General features: G+C 38.5%; 2 protein-coding genes across 3 annotated transcripts in view; one reads left to right on the top strand and one right to left on the bottom strand.

Annotated features, from left to right (window-relative positions):
* KPNA5 (karyopherin subunit alpha 5) overlaps nt 1-4,377 on the top strand; it is a 50,352-nt gene extending 45,975 nt beyond the window's left edge. The window contains exon 14 of the mRNA XM_004011176.5: nt 955-4,377. Coding sequence (XP_004011225.2) covers nt 955-1,142 — 188 coding nt within the window. The 3' untranslated portion in view covers nt 1,143-4,377. The remainder of the gene's footprint in view (nt 1-954) is intronic.
* Nucleotides 4,378-6,408: 2,031 nt separating this feature from the next.
* Nucleotides 6,409-17,116, bottom strand: FAM162B (family with sequence similarity 162 member B). 2 transcript variants are annotated; one of them, XM_060419472.1, is made up of 5 exons: nt 16,797-17,116; nt 16,549-16,660; nt 14,140-14,248; nt 9,360-9,464; nt 6,409-6,592 (listed from the first exon to the last, which is right to left on the bottom strand). In XM_060419472.1, the coding sequence occupies exons 1-4, from the start codon at nt 16,966-16,968 to the stop codon at nt 9,399-9,401; spliced, it is 459 nt and encodes a 152-aa protein (XP_060275455.1). In that variant the 5' UTR covers nt 16,969-17,116; the 3' UTR covers nt 6,409-6,592; nt 9,360-9,398. The 2 variants fall into 2 exon arrangements, with proteins under 2 accessions (XP_060275455.1, XP_004011224.3); XM_004011175.6 differs by lacking the exon at nt 9,360-9,464.
* Between the last annotated feature and the right edge of the window lie 588 nt (nt 17,117-17,704).

The raw sequence follows: 17,704 nt of genomic DNA, 5'->3' as shown, positions 1-17,704 counted from the left end.
CTATTCTATGAGTATATATAGATATGATTACTTGATATATTTATATCCTGCAACAAATTGAAGAGGTTTATCTATAATTAAGTGAAAAATACTTTTAGCATCATCCAGACTTACGTGTGGATTATTTTCTTGTGAGCAGTAAAATAAAACACTGTAGATTCTCCTTACACTATGAAAATGGGTTAAGTTTCACTTATAAACTGTATTGGATTTACAAATAGTATTCATTTATTCCTTATTGATACACTTTGGCTTATTCTGTGAGAGAACTTTTTGTTAGTTTGCTCATTAATTTTAGGGCTTTGTTGTTGTTGTTTTGTTGCTTTCCCTTTTTGTGCTTTTTATTTAACATGATTACCCTGGGAACAACTTGTGGAGTTTACATGATCTAAAACTGTCATTTTAAAATTCAGAAACTGAAGTACAGAGGAATCAAACTTATTTGGGAAAAATCATAGAACTAGAAGGGTGGATTCTATGATCTTCCTACTGCCCAGCCTATGCTTACTCTTCATACCTTATTGCCCAATATTTTTATTTGTGAACTATAAAGCATAAGTATTGACTATCATTATACGCAAAAATCAGATAAAAGCTACAGAATCACTGAAATGTGTAATCTAAAAAATGCTACAAACTAGTGACTATAACAAAAGAGAAGTAGACTCATATAAACTAGTGGTTACCAGTGCAACCAGTGGGGGTGGAGTGCAAATTATTGGGTAAGATAGGCTCAAGGATGTATTGTACAACAGAGGGAATATAGCCAATGTTTTGTAATAACTGTAAATGGAATACAACCTTTAAAAATTATGTTTTAATTTTTTAAATTAGATTAAAAATAACAGTTCCATTGACAGTGGACTGGTGATCTATTGATTCATTATTTTGATTTAAATATATGTTGAAATCTGAGTAATAACTTTGATTTTATATATATGCTTTATATAATAGGTCTAGATAAAATTGAATTTCTGCAAAGCCATGAAAATCAGGAAATTTACCAAAAGGCTTTTGATCTGATTGAACATTACTTTGGTGTAGAAGATGATGACCCCAGTATTGTACCTCAAGTGGATGAAAATCAGCAACAGTTTGTATTTCAGCAGCAGGAAGCACCAATGGAAGGGTTCCAACTTTAACTTGGTAGGAGGTAAATTAATGGCTAAGAAGGGTAGCTTTACATATCTCCCCTTTCTTGCATTGTCAGTAGGAATATTTGATGTGTTTTTGTGTAGAACAAAAAAACAAAGAAGATGCACTTTTAGAAAGCAAAACAAAAGTTTCCATTCATATGCAACCTTTTATTATAGTTTTGTTGTTATGTTGGCCTGCCTGTATATATATCTTTCATTGTTTTATCTTTTTTTGTGTCTATCTGAGAACAGTTAAATACATTATTTAATAATTTAAGCCTGAGAAGGAGAATTTTGGTAAAGTATGACAATAATGGTTCTGAATTTTTCTAGCGCTCTTGGAAACTGCACATTAACAGTACAGCTGTTGATAATTGCATTTTGGCAGTGTTGGACATTCCCGTTCTCTACTAAATCTACCTCTCAAAGCAAAAACAAAACAAAAAAGCTTCAGAAGCGTGAAATAGAGAAAAGGCTAAATTAGAATGTAAAGATAGGTGTTACCAGAAATTATAAATCACTGTGCTCTAGGTTATACTTTGCAAAAAAAAAAAAAGGTTGGACAAAACCTGTAAAAGTTACTTATAAAATATAGGAAAAATATTGTACTGATAATTAAAATGTAGCAATTGTGAAGAGAGAAGCTGTTCTTCATATTGAACACATTAAAATAATTACACAACATTTAAATATTTGTGTTTTTAACATATAAATGCTATATTTTATATTTTGACCAAATATGCTAACATTTTTGAAATAGTGCTTTTTTATTTTTTCACTGCTCATTTTAGAGAGCATCATGATAGAGATGCCATTATGAATCTAAAGTAGTGCTGCATAGCAAAAATAATACTGTATTCCTTTCTCTGATTTTTCAGAGCAGTAATTGAGAAGTTTCACTTTCTGTGTAATAATGAACTTAGGTACTTGAATGGCAAAATTGTCCTGAAGAAATCACCTTGTTATGTATTAAATTTTATTAAATGTACTTACTGTTTGGACACAAAAGGATGATACTAATGAAAATTATGAAGGCTTCTTTAATTGGTTGAAACCTATATTAGGATTTTTTTCCCCTTTGGTAATACTCAAAGGGTCATACTGCTGCTTATCAATGTACCACTGTATTAGATTACATTTGTATCAGATTGGTTAATATAATGTAAGTGTTTATGTATTAACAGCAAAAACCTCTTCATATTGTGAAACTTAAAAAAGTTTCAATAGAAAATTATATATATATATTTATTTATAGATCCATATATATGCATGTGTCATATGTGTTTTTTTTCACGGTACTATACTTGGTAGTTTTCTAAGCAGATATGGTACTGTTGAGCTCAGTCTTTTCGTTTATAGTTATATACAGGCTATTTACATTTCCAGTTATATATCTAAAATACTTATTTAAAAATTAGTTTATTGCTGTTTTAAGATAGAAACTAAAAGCATTTTTGATATGACTCATAGTCTATTCTGTAAAGAAAGATTTCATTTATGGTATCATTTATAATGTTTCTGCTGGAAATCAGAGGCATGTTAACAAGAAGAAAATGTATACAGAAGTACTTTTAAATAGTATGACACTTTGTAAAATTATATATCATGAAACTAAGCTTTTGGCAAGACACTTAAAACCTACAGGCTATAGACTACAGGTTTAAATGGTGTCCATAATGCTGACTGCATCTGCCAAACCTCTTTTATATTGTTAAGTAGAGTATTGTATCTGTGCCCTTTTTATTGTAGTAGAAGGTATGAAGTTCAGTATGTGTATATTCAAAAGAACAGGGTAGTTATATTAAAGATTACCAAACTGATGGTGAATTTATCAGATCAACACTTTTTTGTGATGCTGATAGTATAAGTATCAGGTGACAGGGTATTCCACTCTTTCTAATCAATTGAACTTGATAATGCAGCATAATTCATAAACTAACCAGCTGTGCCTGCTTTTATTTTGAGGACCCTGTAGTCAGTTTAGGAGATTTAGATTAATAAATCTCTAAGCCACATCTTTCAAACAAAATAGTTCTTACAGAAGGAAAAATAATGGAAATAATAGAATGGCCTTTAATTTTAAATTTTTCCCAGTAAAGCAAGCATTATACCTCTAAGTATAGAATTTGACCATATTTTAGGCATTTATATACAAAAATTATATTTAATTCATTGGATCTGTTACTAGGATAATTGATTTGATTAGATTTAAGTGCAAGGGGCAATATGGACCCGCTATTGGTATGGTAATAACTTTATTGAACCAATACTAGCAAATACTTGTTTCTAAATTTTTTCTTAATATGACTACTCTTTTCAAATGTGCTATTTTAAATGCTCCAAAATGTATTTTCCTTAATCTTCCCTGGCCCTTGTGGGAAATTTTTTTCTTTTTTCAACTTGCTTTCCTAAGCTTTATTATATTTAAATCCGAGAGAAACTGTGCCAAAAAAAAGAAAAGAAAACATGTTCTAAAGGGCAATGCATGCAACATTAATGCAGAAATAAAAAAAAATACTTGAAAGAGTCCTTTACGTTTAATTAAATTTGGTGTTTTAGTTTTGTCTGAATTTGAATTTTTCCTAGCTAATCTATGCAATTATGCTTACTTGTTTTATATTTGTAAGTACTTGACTCAATGACCCGGGTGTTTTTACTATCAGTTTTATTTTGAAAACTGTTTCTAACTTAATTTTTAGTGTCATTTTGTTCACTTATTGGTAGCACTAGAACAGGAAAGCAAAAAATAAAAACAAAAAAAGTGTAGTAAAATCTGCTGGCACAGAAACAGCATATCATTCGGTAACTGTAAAACCTATATGCAGATAAAGATTGATTTGTTGATAAAGGACTTTTGTTGGACAAAACAGTACCTTTGCCTTCATATTTTTTCTTCTCTTAAGAAGGAGCATTATGGAAAAAGTAATTACAATACAAAGTCTTAGTGGATTTTTGTTGCTGTTCTAAATTCAGCTGCTTTGTGAAACTGTGAAATCAAAGTAATTGTTAACCTTTATTCATTTTAGTTCATAGCATTACTGTTTCACAGAATGTAACATATTAGGAGCCCATATGATAGAGCTCTAGAAGGATAATGTGTCTTTAAGTTCTGATTGGGAAGTGGGATGGGGAAGATGTTCTTGACTAAAAGAAAAAATCAACATTTGAGTAATATGCAATATTATGAAATGTTACAGCACTATATTAAAAACAATAAAATGCTATTTTACAATTGCATTTATATAAGCGTGTCTGTTTCATTTGTTCTCACTTAGGATTGTGTATTCCTAACGGAGCAAAAATAGATGCCCTTGAGTAAAATTCCATCCCCTTTCTAAAACCAGTAAGATTTTGTTAGTAGGACTATCTGATAAAGTAGTATGTTGCGTTTATTTTAGAACTTATATATTCAACTATAATGGAGGATGTATCTAATTTATGTTTGTATCTCATGCCTTGGCAATTAATGAGACATTCACATGTTTCAGCTGAGATTATTTTTCCTTTTCTATTATTTTAATGCAATGCACTGCATTTATTTAAGTCTTAGAGTTTTAAACCTAATATATGGAAATAGAAGGGAATATCTGATTTAAACTTTCTTAGTGTGCTCTGAAACACAAAATCACACAGTAGCCAAGCTTAGCCTCCGCCCCTAGTTTAGTGTTTTTATTTTCTTATTCTACTACCGTTTTTTTTTGTTTTTGCTTCATCTGGCCTCATTTCCTTCAGTATTTGAAACTTTGTTAATCATAGAGTAGTAAAAGTAGTTATGTCAGTTATTTTTAGGGTTTCTTGCTCTCAATAAAGCCGTCTGCAATTTTAAGAGACACATACATCATGTCATTATTAGTCACTTTAACATTTCAATTTTCCATTCTTATGAAATAAAATTTTCAAATAGTTGCACTTGCAAGCATTGCTGTACAGCACCACCAGAACTAAAATGTTGATTGGGAGCAACCCCACCAAGTAAAAAGCTTAAAATGCTCACTGCTGCCACTGCTAAGTCACTTCGGTCGTGTCTGACTCTGTGCGACCCCATAGACGGCAGCCCACCTAGCTTTTGCATAAACATTTAAATTTGGAAGCAGTAGGCAATTTGGGGAATTTAATGTGTAATGCTCAAAAGTACCTGTTATTTAAAAATTGGGAGTTCTAAACTTCAGACAGCTTTACTTTTGAGGGATCCCTCTTGTTCCCTTTCAGTCATGGTTGTTTTTTTAAACTGTTTAAAAAAGTATGGCAAAATTTTAGGGGTTTAACTTGAATCATTATTTTCTGAGCATTCCACCTTCTAAATTGTTTTATTATAAAATACACAAAGAGAATAATGTGTAAGAAGACAGTTGAATAATAAAACTCCTGTGTATTCACCATCCAATTTAATTATTATCAGTCCCTTGTAACTATTACTCTGGATTTTATTAATAATCCTTGTGCTTTTCTTCATTGTTTCATCTCGTGTGTATATATCCCTAAGAAATATAGCCTCACTTATCTGTTTTCTAAATGTGTAAACTGGAAGTTTACATATATTTTCTATATCTGGGAGTTTGGGGTTTTGGCTCAATGTTAACATTTTTTGAGATTCATGTTGATGCATGTATGTGTGGTTTGTTCATTCTCTTTGCTGTTCACTATTCTGTTTTGTGACTACATCGTGATGTGTGGTAGGGGAAGTTTGTTTTACTTTTGTTCCCGAGGCATGTGGGATCTTAGTTTCCCAACCAGGGATGAATCCTGTGCCCCTTGCAGTGGAAGTGCAGAGTCTCAACCACTGCACCGCCAAGGAAGTCCCCAGGATGCTCATTTTAGCATTATCTCTAGTGGCTAAAAACTGGACCAAATAACCAGATAAACTGGCATATTCATACAATGGAATACTATAACAATGAAAATGAATGACTTCCTGCTACTCACAGTCTGTTGATGAATCTCACAGTATAATACTGAGTATAAGAATTTACACAAGTATATATTATATAATTCTGTGTATATAAAGTTAAAACAGGCAAAACTAGTCTACGGTGATAAAACAACATCTTTTTTTATCTGTGTGGTAATGACTGAGGGCAGAAATAAGGCAGAAAGGAGATGTTTTACGTCTTGACCTGAACAGTTATACAGGAGTGTTCACTAAAATTCTATCAAACTGTACACTTTTGTGCACTTTCTAAATGTATGTTATACTTCAGCAAAAATTTACTAAAAGTAGAAATAAAAAAAGATTTTGCTATTCTTGTTACCAAAATAAAGCCTTGACAAGTACTTTGTTAAATATTCTCTTTTACCTATCATTTATTGTTGCTGGTAATAGTGATGATATTCCGATGAACACTTTGTCAGTTAGAATATCATTTAGCCTTGGCCTGTGCAGCCAGTGCCGCTTCTTCACGCCATTTTGCCTTCTTTGCCAGGTTCCAACTTGTTAAAGATTCATGTCGTTCTGCAGCCTGCAGAAGCAAAAGGCAAAGCATTTTGACGCTCTGGAAAAATTTGTATTTTAGAGATACATAGCAGACTCCATGAAAGAAGAAAAATAACAAAGCATCAATCACATGTAGCATTTAAGAAAAACGATCCTTTGATACAGAAAAAATCTGCCTAAGTTATTAGACTTCTAGACAACAGTACCGCTGTATCAGAAATCTGCCCCCACCTCCTCTTGGCACGCAAAGATATAGTTGTTGGACAAAAAATAAATCACTTTCAAATAGTTAAACTCAAAATCAAGAAAGGGAAATCCTCAGGTACCTTTTACGAAAAGAATGCAAAAGGCATAAGTTGATGGGGAATGAGAAGGACAAAAGCCAGGATAGACGGAAATGGCTTTATTAGGGGGAAATAATGGCTTTAACAGCTGTGGGCTAGAAGTTGAATCGCTATACCAATAGGCAAGTTCAGGATTTAGATCATGGGCATGGAGCTGAGGTATTCCTGTGAAATGACTAAAGCTCTTACCAGCCTGATAACTGGCAAGAACACTTAGCATTTACCTGGGGGAGAAAAAATTACTTGTAAAAAGAGAAGATAATTAGCATTGTGATCAGGAGGAAAGAACTCTAGCTACAAAACGGATCAGAGGAAATAATCTAAATGCAGCACAGAGATATAAGTACAAAAAAAATAGAGAAGTTAAGAGACATGGATAATAAATTAGAAATTCCAACATATATTTCCACCAGGTGAGTTACTAGAATGAGGGGAGAGGTCATATTTGAAGTAATAACAGCTTACACTTTTTCAGAAGTGAGCAAAGCTATAGGTCCCTCAGACTGAAGAACATACAAAGTACTTTGCAGGAAAAAAAAAAAAATCTAATAGATATTGATGGAAGTCTGTTATGCATTTCACACTTAACATATCCAAAATAGAGGACTTGATATATTTTGTCTGTCAGGCCTACCAGTTCTTTCCCCAGCTGTACACATGGGGGAATGGCAACACCATCCATCTTACATTCTAAAGGCAGAAATCCAGGCTTTTTTGATGTCATTCTTCCATTTTGTTTTCTCTTGCCACACTGAACTTACCATAAAGGTCTATCCTTTTTACCTTTCCGAACACATCTCAAATTGCTAACCATTTCTCCATCTCTATCTGACAGCATCTTAGATAAGGTAACATATTAATTATTCAAAGTGACAGGTGATTGGAGAGAAAGAAGATGGATACAGTTCAGTTCAGTTGCTCAGTTGTGTCTGACTCTTTGCAACCCATGAACCGCAGCATGCCAGGTCTCCCTGTCCATCACCAACTCAGAGAGCCTACCCAACTCAAACCATTGAGTTGGTGATGTCATCCTCCTCCTGCCCTCAATCTTTCCAGGCATCAGGGTCTTTTCAAATGAGTCAGCTCTTCGCATCAGGTGTCCAAAGTATTGGAGTTTCAGCTTCAACATCAGACCTTCCAATGAACACCCAGGACTGATCTCCTTTAGGATGGACTGGTTGAATCTCCTTGCAGTCCAGGAGACTCTCAAGAGTCCTCTCCAACACCACAGTTCAAAAGCATCAATTCTTTGGAGCTCAGCTTTCTTTATAGTCCAACTCACATCCATACGTGACTACTGGAAAAACCATAGCTTAGGAATCCCTTAGAAGAAATGGAGTAGCCATCATGGTCAACAAAAGAGTCCAAAATGCAGTACTTGGATGCAATCTCAAAAACGACAGAATGATCTTTGTTCATTTCCAAGGAAAATCATTAAATATCACAGTAATCCAAGTCTATGCCCCGACCAATAACGCTGAAGAAGCTGAACAGTTCTAAGAAGACTTACAAGACCTTCTAGAACTAAAACCCCAAAAAAGATGTCCTTTTCATTATAGGGGACTAGAATGCAAAAGTACGAAGTCAAGAAACACCTGGAGTAATAGGCAAGTTTGGCCTTGGAGTACAGAATGAAGCAAGGCAAAGGCTAATAGAGTTCTGCCAAGAGAACGCACTGGTCATAGCAAACACCCTCTTCCAACAACACAAGAGAAGACTCTACACATGGACATCACCAGATGGTCAACACCGAAATCAGACGGATTATATTCTTTGCAGCCAAAGATGGAGAAGCTCTATACAGTCAGCAAAAACAAGACTGGGAACTGACTGTGGCTCAGATCATGAACTCCTTATTGCCAAATTCAGATTGAAACTGAAGCAAGTGGCGAAAACCACTAGACCATTCAGGTATGACCTAAATCAAATCCCTTATGACTATACAGTGAAAGTAAGAAACAGATTTAAGGGACTAGATCTGATAGAGTGCCTGATGAACTATGGATGGATGTTCATGACATTGTACAGGAAACAGGAATCAAGACCATCCCCATGGAAAAGAAATGCAAAAAAGCAAAATGGCTGTCTGAGGAGGCTTTACAAATAGCTGTGAAAAGAAGGGAAGTGAAAAGCAAAGGAGAAAAGGAAAGATATACCCATTTGAATGCAGAGTTCCAAAGCATAGCAAGGAGAGATAAGAAAGCCTTCCTCAGTGATCAATGCAAAGAAATAGAAGAAAACAATATAATGGGAAAGACTAGAGGTCTCTTCAAGAAAATTAGAGATACCAAGGGAACATTTCATGCAAAGATGGGCTCAATAAAGGACAGAAATGGCAGGGACCTAACAGAAGCAGAAGATATTAAGAAGAGGTGGCAAGAATACACAGAAGAACTGTACAAAAAAGGTCTTCACAACCCAGATAATCATGATGGTGTGATCACTTACCTAGAGCCAGACATCCTGGAATGTGAAGTCAAGTGGGCCTTAGAAAGCAGCACTACGAACAAAGTTAGTGGAGGTGATGGAATTCCAGTTGAGCTGTTTCAAATCCTGAAAGATGATGCTGTGAAAGTGCTGCACTCAATATGTTAGCAAATTTTGAAAACTCAGCAGTGGCCACAGGACCGGAAAAGGTCAGTTTTGATTCCAATCCCAAAGAAAGGCAACACCAAAGTTGCTCACACTACCATACAACTGCACTCGTCTCACACACTAGTAAAGTGATGCTCAAAATTCTCCAAGCCAGGCTTTAGCAATACGTGAACTGTGAACTTCCAGAAGTTCAAGTTGGTTTTCGAGAAAGCACAGGAACCAAAGATCAAATTGCCAACATCCACTGGATCATCGACAAAGCAAGAGAGTTCCAGAAAAACATCTATTTCTGCTTTATTGACTATGCCAAAGCCTTTGACTGTGTGGATCCCAATAAACTGGAAAATTCTGAAAGAGATGGGAATACCAGACCACCTCTTGAGAAACCTATATGCAGGTCAGGAAGCAACAGTTAGAACTGGACATGGAACAACCGACTGGTTCCAAATAGGAAAAGGAGTACGTCAGGGCTGCATATTGTCACCCTGCTTATTTAACTTATATGCAGAGTACATCATGAGAAATGCTGGGCTGGAAGAAGCACAAGCTAGAATCAAGATTGCCAGGAGAAATATCAATAACCTCAGATATGCAGATGACACCACCCTTATGGCAGAAAGTGAAGAGGAACTATAAGAGCCTCTTGATGAAAGTGAAACAGGAGAGTGAAAAAGTTGGCTTAAAGCTCAACATTCAGAAAACTAAGATCCATGACATCTGGTCCCATCACTTCATGGCAAATAGATGAAGAATCAGTGGAAACAGTGGCTGACTTTATTTTTCTGGGCTCCAAAATCACTGTGGATGGTGATTGCAGCCATGAAATTAAAAGACGCTTACTCCTTGGAAGGAAAGTTATGACCCACCTAGACAGCATATTTTTAAAAAGCAGAGACATTACTTTGCAACAAAGGTCTGTCTAGTCAAGGCTATGGTTTTTCCAGTGGTCATGTATGGATGTGAGAGTTGGACTGTGAAGACAGCTGAGCACTGAAGAATTGATGCTTTTGAACTGTGGTGCTGGAGAAGACTTGAGAGTTCCTTGGACTGCAAGGAGATCCAACCAGTCCATTCTAAAGGAGATCAGCCCTGGGTGTTCATTGGAAGGACTGATGCTAAAGCTGAAACTTCAATACTTTGGCCACTTGATGAGAAGAGCTGACTTATTTGAAAAGATCCTGATGCTGGGAAAGATTGAGGGCAGGAGGAGAAGGGGACGACAGAGGATGAGATGGTTGGATGGCACCACCGACTCACGGGCGTGGGTGGACTCCAGGAGTTGGTGATGGACAGGGAGGCCTGGCGTGCTGCGGTTCATGGGGTCGCAAAGAGTCAGACACAACTGAGCAACTGAACTGAACTGACCAGAATGACCTTTGTTGACAAAGTAATGTCTCTGCTTTTTAATATGCTATCTAGTTTGGTCATAACTTTTCTTTCAAGGAGTAAGCATCTTTTAATTTTATGGCTGCAATCACCATCCACAGTGATTTTGGAGCCCAGAAAAATAAAGTCAGCCACTGTTTCCACTGATTCCCCATCTATTTGCCATGAAGTGATGGGACCGGATGCCATGATCTTAGTTTTCTGAATGTTGAGCTTTAAGCCAACTTTTTCACTCTCTTCTTTCACTTGCATCAAGAGGCTCTTTAGTTCTTCACTTTCTGCCATAAGGGTGGTGTCATCTGCATATCTAAGTTTCTTGATATTTCTCCCGGCAATCTTGATTCCAGCTTTTGCTTCCTCCAGCCCAGCTTTCTCCTGATGTACTCTGCATGTAAGTTAAATAAGCAGGGTGACAATATGCAGCCCTAATATACTCCTTTTCCCATTTGGAACCAGTCGGTTGTTCCATGTCCAGTTCTAACTGTTGCTTCCTGACCTGCATATAGGTTTCTCAAGAGGTGGTCTGGTATTCCCATCTCTTTCAGAATTTTCCACAGTTTATTGTGATCCACACAGTCAAAGGCTTCTTTATAGTCATAAAGCAGAAATAGATGTTTTTCTGCCACTCTCTTGGTTTTTCCATGATCCAGCAGATGTTGGCAATTTGATCTCTGGTTCCTCTGCCTTTTCGAGAACCAACCTGAACATCTGAAGTTCACAGTTCACATATTGCTGAAGCCTGGCTTGGATAATTTTGAGCATCACTTTACTAGTGTGTGAGATGAGTGCAATTGTATGTACTGTGAGCATCTTTGGCGTTGCCTTTCTTTGGGATTGGAATGAAAACTGACCCTTTCCAGTCTCGTGGCCACTGCTGAGTTTTCCAAATTTGCTAACATATTGAGTGCAGCACTTTCCCAGCATCATCTTTCAGGATTTGAAATAGCTCAACTGGAATTTCATCACCTCCACTAGCTTTGTTCATAGTGATGCTTTCTAAGGCCCACCTGACTTCACATTCCAGTAGGTCTGTGCATAGAATCATGAAGTAGAAGTGCAAAATTTTGAAGTGATGACCACGGAGTCTAGTTTGCCTGTGTCCTGTATATGAGCCCTTTTCCTTGCCATCTCTAATATGTATTTTCTGAAGGGAAATTATGAGGTAATAACTCTCTAATTTTGCTTCTTGCTTTTCCCCAATTCTTGCATCTGCTGATTAGTTTTTACCATGAAATGCAGCCCCACAAATATTGATATCTCTGTGAATCATCTTTTCTCTAGTCTGAATTTCTCCATTCTTAACAACTTTCCTCTGTGTTGAACTCTCCTCTGGACACACTCCAGTTTATCAGTGTCCTTCTTCATGGTGGCACCTACAACTGAGCCCATTAGAGTGTAATTATAACTTCTTTGTTTCGGAACTGTGTTTTAGTAACACAGCCAGGGATGGAACTGGATTTTGGTAGCCTCATCACACAGAATAGTTTGCCTGGAACCAACCAAGCATCTTTGACTCTCTGTGATGCTATGGACTGTAGCCTGCCAGGCAGCTCTGTCCCTGGGATTCTCCAGGAAAGAATACTGGAGTGGGTTACCATGCCCTCTTCTAGGGGATGATCTCGACCCAAGGATTGAACCCGTGTCTCCTGTTTCCTATATGTGTCTTATGTCTCCTGCACTGTCATGCGGGTTCTTTATCACTAGTGCCGTCTAGGAAGCCCTAATGTTATCTATATATCTATTCTTTTATTTTGGCCATGCCACGTGGCATGTGGGGATCTTAGTTCTCAGACCAGGGATGGAAGCCTTGCCGCTGCAGTGGAAACATGGTCTTAACCACTGGACCATCAGGGAAGTCCTTATACATACCTGTTTCTTTCTGTTGGCTTGGCAAATAACTTAGCCTTTGAAATTATTCTTATCAAATGGAAATTTTAGTAAATGTTTATTGGGATGAACACTTAATAAAAATAAAGAAATTCAGTCATCTCTAGTTTTTAACCTACTTAGTAACCTGCCTATCCAGTTGGTGATTCTCTAGCTCCTAAATGACAGACTGGATTCCAATACTGCCTGGACCCTTCATGTTTCAAACTGTCTTCCCTTTATACTTCAGCCACATTAGTTCTGTGTGTTTTGTTTTTCTTAATACACCAGACACTTTACTCTCTATAGGCTTTCCTCATTCTCTTGGCCTTACCCTGATGACTTATTCTCATTCTTCTCAGAGTGAGCTTCCCTGACCACTGCATCTGAAACACTCTCACTCAGGTACTATTTTATTATCCTCCCAGCTACTCATATGTAAGTCATTATACACCCGCAATCCTATTGGCTCTGTTTAAAAATATATCCCAGTTGGACCACTCCACATCATCTCTCCTGATATCACCCTTGTCTGAGATAACCATCTGTTGCCTAGTTTATTGCAATATCTTTTACATAGTCTCAAGGCTATGGTTTTTCCAGTAGTCATGTATGGATGTGAGAGTTGGACTGTAAAGTAAGCTGAGTGCCAAAGAATTGATGCTTTTGAACTGTGGTGTTGGAGAAGACTCTTGAGAGTCCCTTGGACTGCAAGGAGATCCAACCAGTCCATCCTAAAGGAGATCAATCCTGAATATTCATTGGAAGAACTGATGCTGAAGCTGAAATGCCAATACTTTGGCCACCTGATGCAAAGGACTGACTCATTGGAAAAGACCCTGATGTTGGGAAAGATTGAAGGTGGGAGGAGAATGGAATGACAGAGGGTGAGATGATTGGATGGCATCACCGACTCGATGGCCATGAGTGTAAGCTCCAGGAGTTGGTGATGGACAGGGAAGCCTGGCGTGCTGCAGTTCATGGGGTCGCAAAGAGTCGGACATGACTGAGCAACTGAACTGAACTGATGCCATAGCTAAACAGTTCATGATTTAAGGAAGGGTGTAGTTTGGATAACTTTCATACAAAAAAGTTCTTCCTTTGCCTATTTTAACCAGGTTATAAACTGTAATTTCTCATTTTTCTTTGTCTTTTAAATGGAAACAAGCTTCTGTCCCTTCTGTCCAGATAGTTAATTTGTTGACTCAATTTCCATGAACAGTGTTGTTTTCAGTACAATTGATATGTGAGGATGGGTCAAGCTGTCTGAGATGAGACTGTTCTTACATTGGAAAACTAGCAATAATCCCCCAAATGAGAACAAAGCTCATAATCCTTCTTAAAATTCACAAGTCTATTTTTACTTTAAAGTGGTACTCACCCTTTTGGCTGATGCTATCACTGCAAAGCAGGCAATGATTGTGAGTCCAATCATTATGTAACAAGCTTTCACCCGAGCTTTGTTTCTTGCAGCATCTATCATTTCTGGCCTAAACCAAGATGTGTATTCTATTAATTACATTAAAGCAATATGATTTCCTGACTGGCATAATAGACAATGATTTTTTACGTAAATATTCCAAAAATTTCCCTGAATGCAACTGGCAAATGTGAAAGCCTTACACATTCTAGTACATTATCTTACTAATTTCAAATTACCAGGTATTTATTATTTATATTGCTGCAGTAATATGAAGTGGCAGCTTATAAATAGATATAAGTAAAGAATGATTTCTGAGAAAATATTCAGCAGTATTTTTCCTTATCTATGCTATTTGAATAGAATGCAGTAACATAAAAAAAAGCAATTCCTCTTAGAAAATATATCTTTAACTTTCCACTAGTTGAAAGAACACAGAAAACCAATATCTAGCCTGTTTTCCTCAGGTTTTAGCCAGATTAATATAAGTTTTAAGATATTAGTTGCAAACAGGTGAATATTAGTACATTATTAGATTACACTTGTTGTTGATTTTTGTTCCAGATGGAACCTGAAAGATCTGATCTTTTTTACCCATCCATCTGTCTTTGAACTGCTATACCAAATTAGTTTAACACTGAAAAGAAAGGGAAAAGTACAGTCATTATTAAATATCATTAGTGTATGGTACAAAAATTATAGGTCACTTGTTAATTATATGTCCATTAAAAGCATAAAAGTGAAAGCTGTTTACATTGTAAATCTAACACTTAGCTTAGGAGGCATATCTCTCCTAACTAGCAATGATTTGAAAATTATAGAAAATAATAAAAAATATTCAAATACTTTCATGTCTCCAACCCAAAACTATAATACTTTTCCTAGGCACCTTGCTCAAAGTTAATTTAACAGAATTTCTCCTTTTTTACGATATTTCTTTGACTGTGATCCTGGGGAAGAATTATTTCTGTAAAATGGGTCTCTTCACATATACAGCTATATTGCTATAATATTGGGTCTAGAATCTCTAGACACGCGTTAATTTACAACAATGCAGGTTCTTTACATTTTTGATTACTCTCATTTAGCCCTAAAATCCAAAATCCAAAAACACTGAGGATGGTCTTTTTAAGCTCTTCTGGGGCTAATTTCTGCTCTGGGCTAAATTATAGATCTCAAGGAAAACAAAATTTGTTTTATAATATTAAAAAAAAGATCTCCATGGTGAGTAAGTGCTGAAAACAGAGTTCAAATTCCATGTCCATTCCTCATTAAATCATTTAATCCAAGAAAGGGATAAAAATGCTTGAGAATTCATTACTGAACATTTCCCACCGCATTTTTCCCATTTGAAATGCTGTTGATGACTAATAAATTAACAATCAATAAAAAGTGTGCACAATATGCACAGAACAAGGTGTAGACCCAGTTTCCATCATCTAACAGGCATTGATCACATCATATAAAATAATATTTGAACATCTGAAATACTTATTCGATTTTATAGTTCTAGTCTCACTTCTTTTTTGAGAACAGTTTAAAAAGTGGTAGATTGGCTTTATCTTTAGTTTCCTTCCTTCCCCTTTTAACCACTCCCTTGTAAAGTGCTGGGAAGATTTCTGGGCTTTGCATAAACTGAAGCTGTAAAAAATGTTTTTTACGCGTGACCTTTACTTTATTTTTGTTTTCGTAAAAGATTACATTTACCCTGGTGTTGTAGGTTTTATCAAGCGAACGTGTGTCTTGGGTATGGGATGAGGAGGCCAGAGACACAGATGCGCCCTGGCTTAGTCCCAGAAAACCCGCGCTCAGAGGGCTGCAGAACCGCGTACACCAGGCATCTCCCGCCCCAGAAGAGTAGGTCACATGGATGTGGCTTCTTCCCAGAGACTCTCCGGCCACCCTGCGAGTCATGATCCTTCCTTGGGTGGATCAGGGAGCCGCAACTCCTCCCCTCCCCAGCCCAGGCCAGGGCCCCTCCGCCTCTCAGCCAGCCGGGCGTATGCGAGGACCTTGGTTTTTGTTTGGCTTAAGGGCTCCACTGCCTCCCGGCCCCGGAGCTCGCCGGGGGCGGGTATCCGAGTGACCGTGGAAGTACCCACTGAACTTCGGGATTTTCACCCGACTTCAGCAGTCTCCCCATAAGCTTAGCTTGTCTCTCACAGTCCAGTGAAGGAGCTTGGCATTTAACCGCACTAGGGGCGCGTGAGTAATTCCTTTAGAGTGGTAAGTAGTACTATGAAAACCCGTGTGGCTCTGCACACCTCTCCCGACCTCTGTGCGCCCAGGTCGGGAAGTGGGTGGACCCCGAGCCTTCCAGGCCTGGGGCGGACCCTCCAGGGGGCCCTCAACCCGGCCCGGCACACTTACGGAATCCGAGGCGGGATATCCTCCATCGCTTTGAAACGCCCGGTCCACAGCAGGATTCTCTTGTCGAATTGCGACGGCTTGTGCTCAGCGGGGACCCTATGGACCTTCTCGGCTGCGAAAGCGACAGGGACATACAGAGTGACAGACAGACCGACGGCCCAGTGATCGGGGCGCACTCGCGCCTCCATCCTCCAGCCTCAGCGCTCCACGGACCCGTCCCTCCCGGGTCGTTCCCAGCCCCTGCTCACCAGAACCTGGGGGCTCCGAGCAGCCGGGGCTCCTGCCACTGGAGTACTGGGGGTGACCCCGGGGCCAGAGAGACGCGACCGGCCGCCGCTCGACATCTGGGGGCGCTCCCGGGGCGCAGCAGGGGATGCGCCCTAGGCGGAGGCGCAGGAGGCTCCCGACCGTGGCCAGCATGCTGCTGAGCTCTGGTCCGGCGCCCTCAGCCCAGCCAGGGCCGGAGCTCCCGGGACCCCTGCCGCCCCGCCCCGCGCCGCTCCCAGGGGAGCCCGGATGCGCAGCTGGAGTCTGACGTGCGCGCCCTGGGCTCCGGGTCCCCGCCCCCAGCCTGCGACCCCCGATCGGGCGTCTTGACCCTGGGGCTGTCGGTCCCCTGGAGCGCCGCGGAAGACTTTCCTCCCGAAACAGCTCCATGCCTTTTAAAGGCAATTCTTGGTGTTGAATAGAAACGTGTTTCCATCACATGTATATGTATTTTTTAATTTCACTGTTCGGTGCTTAAGAGAATGAATTTCACCTCTCTTCCAGGGAAAGCCAACAGTCAGGCCTTCTAGTGCAGGTCGTTTCAGTTGTTTACCAATCGAGTGTGAGGGCTTTCAACCAACTCCTGACTTTCCTGTCAGGCGACTTTTTGAAGTTAGCTCTTCACCTCACCCTCCACTCCCATACTTTTCTCTTTTCCAGACAAAACAACCTCAGTTCCTACAGTTTTTGTCCACCTCTTCATTTCTTAGACCGCAAACTCTCCAAACACTCTTCAAAATGAGCTTTTCTACATTTCTACCACCTTCCCTCTCAAAAAGAGGGGAGAATCCTCTATTCTTTGGCATCTAAATGAAGATAGGAACTCAGAAAACAAAGGCTTGTAGGAAAACTGTCAACTCTAAAGAAATATACTTATTCTATGTCCTCA

This window comes from Ovis aries, chromosome 8 (genome assembly GCF_016772045.2).
Source record: "Ovis aries strain OAR_USU_Benz2616 breed Rambouillet chromosome 8, ARS-UI_Ramb_v3.0, whole genome shotgun sequence".
Lineage (NCBI taxonomy): Eukaryota > Metazoa > Chordata > Mammalia > Artiodactyla > Bovidae > Ovis > Ovis aries.
Note: the sequence above shows the minus strand (reverse complement) of the source record. Positions and strands in the feature narration are given on the sequence as shown.

Excerpts from the sequence above, each read along its gene's own strand:
- FAM162B (XM_004011175.6), bottom strand. The coding sequence starts at position 16,968 with ATGCTGGCCACGGTCGGGAGCCTCCTGCGCCTCCGCCTAGGGCGCATC. Across the intron at positions 16,661-16,796 it reads CTCGGAGCCCCCAGGTTCTG|CCGAGAAGGTCCATAGGGTC; the intron begins GTGAGCAGGGGC and ends TCGCTTTCGCAG. Across the intron at positions 6,593-14,139 it reads TGATAGCATCAGCCAAAAGG|GCTGCAGAACGACATGAATC; the intron begins GTGAGTACCACT and ends TTGCTTCTGCAG.